Below are 6123 nucleotides of genomic sequence, written 5' to 3' on the forward strand. Positions count from 1 at the left end.
CTCTGATGATAGAAATGCAACAATTGAACACTAAGAAAACTGGCATTGTCATGCTTTTATAGATTTTTTCCCCCTCAAATATTTACACGGATATATATTGGATTTTTGTTCGTCAAGCATAAGCCCTGTCAAATGTATCTGCACTTCTGTAACTTTGGAAATGACAGCTCTCTGATCCAAGAAAACATTCATTTCCTTTCCATCCTGAGGAACAATACTGTACCGGTTTGCTTCCAAATAACACATCTCATGTCTTGTTGCTTTGCTCTTTCCTTAAGACATATAATTTACCGTGGCAAGCTTTTCAATTAGGGCCTGATCCAAAACTTTAACTACTCTTGAGGGAAAAAGAGCCCAACAAAACCTACATTGCCTTCAGGCTCTTTCAAACAGTTTTATGTACAGTTATTCACACAGTGGTCACACTTTCATGACAAGGTTACACTGTAGGGACAATGTATACAATACGGCATTTCTTTAGGATATTAATAGTAATTTTGGATAGTAGCAAAGATACCTTTTCTTCTCCTTTTTCTTCGTGTCAGTTCTGGCGATCAACTGTAAAATGTGACAGTGATTAGACATGGCAGCTTTTTGCTATACCAGTATTTTGATGCACCAAAACTTACTATCTTCTTTTTTTTTTTTTTCTTTCTTTCTTTTTTTTTTTTTTAATTTCTTTTTCTTTTTTTTAATCTAAGACAAAGATGAACAGAATATTTGGGAATTAGCCATGTGATCCACATTTCTGACAATTGCAGATGGGGAATTACTGTTCTCTTTCATGTCTGCCTTTTCAGCTTTTGCCAGAATGTGATAACAGAAGAAACCTTTCCGACCAGAACACTATCACGTTATCAGTGTGACTGAAAATGGTAGAGAGAGAGACTTCAGCTTTCCACAGAGTGTGCCAGCAGCACCCTAATGTGGCTACTTATTTGACCAGCTGCTGAGTTCCAAGCACTCAGAGTGGAGTCTCTAACCAAGAAATATCCCTCAATGCTGGCCAGCAGGATGCTGGTCTGAGTACCCAGAGGGCAATCATAGCAAGCATTGTAGGGGGAAAAGGGCAAGCAAGCCCTCAGAGGGACAGGGGGGAAGCCTGCCAAAGTGCACAGACACCAGATTTTGAACAGGTTTCAGTAGCTTCAGATACAGCTGGTGCGCTCAGGGTGTGCCTGAGCATAGCGCAGGGGTCAAACTACCAGCAACTCATCTCGGGGTCTGATCCTTCCTGAGCTGCACGCCAGCGGAAAGTTGGGCTTGCTGCTGCTTTCGCCTGCCATCCGGGAGTGGATCAGCCCGACGCCGCGATCCCTGGCTGAGCCTGTGCCTCGCAGCCTCTCGTCTGCGCATGAGTGGCTGCGGGAGGCTCGGCGGCTGGAGTGTTTGAGGGGCTGGGCAGCGGGGGAAGATGCTCAGCGGAGGCCGTGCGCCCGGCGGAGCGCAGCCGGGGCGGCGTCGGGGCCGCGCCCGCCTCAGCACCGCGGACAGCGCCGCCGGCCGCGCTCCCCGGGCTCCGGGCGCCTCGGGCCGCCGATCTCCAGCCCATCCTCGGCTGCCTCCATCTCCACCCCATCTCCCGATCCGGTCGCTGGGTGCCCCGGAGCCCCTACCCTCGGCTCTGGCCACGCTCTTCCCGGACCCCCTTCCTCCGCTGGCTGACTGCTGTCAGAGAGCCCCGGCCCCGCTGTCACTGTCCTCCCCGCTCTGCCCCGGCCAGCCGCCCAGTCCCGGTCCACTCTCCCCTCTCTCAGCGCCTTCGACTCCGCTCCCCGCCCTGCCCTTCTCTGAGCCCCGCTCTGCCCCGCCGCCGGCACCGTGCGCAGGGCGGCAGGCGAGGCTGCGGGGCCGGGGCGGATGCCCCCTTCCTCCTGCCCTCGCCAGCTCCGGGCAACCCGCTGAGAGATGGACTTGGCAGGCGGGCTGCTGGCGCTGCTCCTCGTGCTGGTGCTGGTTGTTTCTCTGCTCTCCAACCTCCTGGTGCCGCTGTGCTTCGTCTACAGTACGGAGATCCGCAAGCAGGTCGCCGGGGTTCTCCTGGTGAACTTATCCTTCTGCAACCTGCTTCTCACCGTTCTGAACATGCCTTTTACCCTGCTGGGCATCCTGAGGAGCCAGCAACATCTCGGGGGCTGCGTCTGCAAGGCGGTGGGTTTCCTGGAAACTTTCCTGACTTCCAGCACCATGCTGAGCATGGCAGCGCTCAGCATCGACAAATGGATTGCCGTGGTCTTCCCCCTGAGCTACACCAGCAAGATGCGGTATAAGGACGCTGTGATACTGATGGGCTACTCGTGGCTCCACTCCCTCACGTTCCCCTTGGTATCCTTGTTTTACTCATGGGTAGATTACAACAGCGTTTATGCCTCTTGCACCTTACACCTGAAGAAGAGACGGAGCGGAGAAGGTTTACAGTGTTCACCATTGTCTTTCACTCCGCCAGTTTCATGCTGTCTCTGGTGATCTTGTGTTTCACCTGTTTGAAGGTGTTGAAAGTTGCCCGGTTCCACTGCAAGCGGATAGACATTATTACCATGCAGACTCTGGTTTTGCTGGTGGATATCCACCCCAGGTAATGCCTGCGCGTTCGGATTCACAGCCCCGGTCACTCGCGGTAGTTACCCTCGGCGGAAAAGATATCCCGCCTCTCTAGCACCCTTTCCTGCCCGCCCCGGCCGCATGGCGAGCGCTCCTGTCTCTAGTTTCAGACACTGCTTACAGTGCCAGGAACGGTGGCTTGTGCATTTGTAGCCTTCTCTGTTTAAATGCTGATCGGGCTCTCCAGGTTATCCCCCTTGCCTGAGCTCCCTTCAAGCGGGACTCACTGCTTTGTTGTGGGCGACCGTCCCGAGGCTCGGCGGGGCTGGGGCTATCCTCCTTCTCTCCGGGCTGTCCTCCTCTTCCCGAGAGGATTGCCTTCCTCTCCCCCAGGGGCTGCCTTCCTCTCCCCATTCCTTTCCCGGGCGCAGGGGCTTTGGGGAGTGGAGAAGGTTCTATCCCTCTGCCTTGGGCTCACGTCTCACCTCCTCCCTTCTTGCCTTAACACCCTCACTGCTCTTTTCCCTCCGTAGTGTGAAGCAGCGCTGTCTGAACGAGCAGAAAAGGAGGAGGCAGCGGGCTACCGAGAAAATCAGTATTTTTATAGGGTCGTTGGTCATCTGTTTTGGTCTTTACATTATCACCAGGTTAGTATCCCCTGTCGGGGTGGGGGACTTTGTGGGATCAGGATGTCCTGTGATTGGCAGGTGGCCGGTGGTCCCACAGCTAATTTTGGGGGGCCAAAGCCAAACGGACCCTCGGGACAGGTCTTGAGGAGCAGAGCACACAAACACACACAAACACACCCTGACACGCCACTCCTGTCCACGCACCCAGTCCTAGGGGGCAGCCCCGGCAGGACCTGGCTCTCCTCTCCTCATCGCAGCCAGGTTTGGGCACCTCTGCCAAAAGCAAGTGGCTTTTAGGACAAGTACTGGGAATTGATTACATGCCAGTGGGAGATAAAAGCAGTTTAAAAGACTTGACACCCTTCCTTAGTAGCACAACCCTAGCAATAGAAAGGAAAACAGACAGACTTTCCTGATTAGCTTAGGGGGTTTTTGGGTTTTTTAGGCATAAGGCCAAGCTTGCTGCTGTTGGAAGCTGATATAATCTAAATTTGTCCAGGCTGATAATTTGTCAGATAAGATTTCAGTCTGGAAACATTAATGCCTGGAAATACATTGCTAATGGTGCAGCACAGACTTATGATGAGGTGTAAAAGTTACCTCCCAGGAAAAGTAGGACTTCTTAAATATATAGGAAACACCATGTTCCTCAAATGGACAGAATTATAGGCATCCATCCTGGTGGTTTGCACCTTTTGAAGTGTCCATGGATCATTGTTGTTATCTACTTGTGTAGTTTTCATACAATAGATGATTATTAATATTTTAAAATCTTGTATAAACCAGCGAGCTGGAAGTCAGTGTAACTACACCGAATTGCAGCATCCCAGCATTTAGCCTTTCAGCTCTAAACCGAAATGGTCTACATCCTTCACAAGTGATTTTTAAAAATATTTCCCACTTTCACAGTGTGTTCAAGACAGCCTTGAAGAGTCTTCTGAAGTTGCTGACTTATGTTGAGGGAGACGCATTAGTGTGCAAACCCCCCCGGTGAGGGCTTCTTCAAGGCTGTTACCCAGGTTGCCAGTGTCTGCAGCCACAGCAGCTGACAGCTTTAGTGCTCTGATCTCACAGTCACACACACACAGGCCATTTATGGTCAGTGTCGCTGCCCTTTTCTGAGAGGAGTAGGGGACAGGTTAAGGCTAATGCACTAAACAGACAATATTTTTAAAATTTTTAAAGTGACATTTATTTCAGTTCTCATTTACATGTTGGAAGGGATTCCTTCCTGATTGCCTGGATAGCTACCTTTTTTTTCTGCAGTTGAAAGGATTATTACAAATATTAACATTATATCACATAGTTAAAAGGTTAATTTATCATTGTTCAGTACATTTTGAGCCATGTTCTATTCACTTCTGCCATAATCAGGATGTAATTATGTTGAGCAAAGTGGATTTTGCCATCTTCTTTCCATCTGAACATTACCAAGCTCAGGAAATTCCAAACGTGGCCACATTTTTTAGGGTAGAGGTATTTCTCATAAACTTCTAAAACAAAAGTTACTTCCTTCTTCAGACCTTGCATTTGGCAAATGTGAGATGGTGCATTTTCTATGTGTGACAAACTGGTACCTACTGAATCCCTGTATAGAAGGCTGAAGGGCTTGTTCATGGAAAGGTGTGTCAAGGTACAGCTTCTGTCTGTCACAGGGGCTGAGCTGGTTCAGTGACAGCAGAATGGAAAGTATCTGGGGAGGACATCAAAAGGCTGCTTGTCTCAGAGACAAGGCAGTGGCAAGACAGCACTTGGTGGTGATGGAGGTGAGATTGGAGGCCTTGCTGCCGTGCCTGTTCCCCCTCTCTTCCTTCATTCTGGTTTTCAGGGGGGTGGCATTGAAACAGTCTCTGGGGAGGCAATGTAAAGGTCTTCCTCCCCATTGTCTTGCTCTTGGCCTGGTGACTCAGGTTGCATTGTGAGCTCAGTATTTGCTCCTCACTTCAGAAATTTGAATGAGATTAGGCTCATTAGCAATATATTCATCTTTTCTCTGAGAGACGACAGATGAATTTGATCTCCTTTGTAACAGCACTGAAAGCAAGAAAATCATACTAAGATGCATTCAAATGGATATTTCTAAGTCTGATTTGTTTTGGCCAGACCCTTTATCTTATTAAAATCTCTGTAATTTTTCTTCTGTTGGCTTCAGTGCAATCAAGTTTGGATCCATAATGCATTAATGGAAACATAGCAATACATCTATTTTCAAGACTTAAAGATATCTTACTCTTCTTATTTAGTGTCTTTATAAAAACATCAATTATATATTTCTTGTATTAGGATGATATTGCAATTACATGGCGAGTGTCATTTATTGTACAATTACTTCTCATATTTTGTATCTTCCTGTTCCACCTATTTTGAACTCACTGGAACTTTCTCTGAGCAGCTTCAAACAGAAGTAATGTTTTTTTCAAATGCACTTGCCGTAAGAATGATTTAACTTTTAGCCATATAAATAAGAAAATTTCCTGTCACTTGTAGCAATATTCTGTCCAGATGATGGTAAGTCAGCTTTTCTACGAGGAGGGACTAGAACAGCTTCCAAAGTCAACACCCTGCAAGTCAGGAGCTCTGCATTTTGGAAAGAGGACAGAAGGTTTTTCAAGCCTTGAGAAAGCTTCTGATCTTACATCTTCAAACAGTGATATCTTAGAGAAAAGGGCTATTTTATCTCCCAGAACAATTTCTTTACTTCTGGGATGAATAGAGCAAAGTAGTATATTCTTGCTCCTGCAAAAGGTTTTACAGAAGATATACACAAAATAAAAATTCCTCACACTGTTCTTTCCATCTTCTTGGAGGATTTGCCCACTGCAGATGATCTGGGTGAGACATTTGCTGGAACAGTCTGAAAGATTGCCCTCACTACTGTGGAAAAATTGCTTAACTTAGTTGTGGTTTCTGCCCCCATGATTAATACATCCCTCTCAGCTGAGGTGCTGAGGCC

General features: G+C 48.0%; 1 protein-coding gene across 1 annotated transcript; it reads left to right on the forward strand.

The window, feature by feature from the left end:
- Positions 1 to 1908: 1908 nt before the first annotated feature.
- LOC136358913 (G-protein coupled receptor 26-like) lies at positions 1909 to 3315 on the forward strand. Its single transcript, XM_066315116.1, is given in 3 exon segments — positions 1909 to 2383; positions 2386 to 2575; positions 3075 to 3315. Coding segments are annotated over 3 exon segments (906 nt in total).
- The last annotated feature ends 2808 nt before the right edge of the window (positions 3316 to 6123 follow it).

This window comes from Sylvia atricapilla, chromosome 1 (assembly GCF_009819655.1).
Source record: "Sylvia atricapilla isolate bSylAtr1 chromosome 1, bSylAtr1.pri, whole genome shotgun sequence".
Taxonomy (NCBI): domain Eukaryota; kingdom Metazoa; phylum Chordata; class Aves; order Passeriformes; family Sylviidae; genus Sylvia; species Sylvia atricapilla.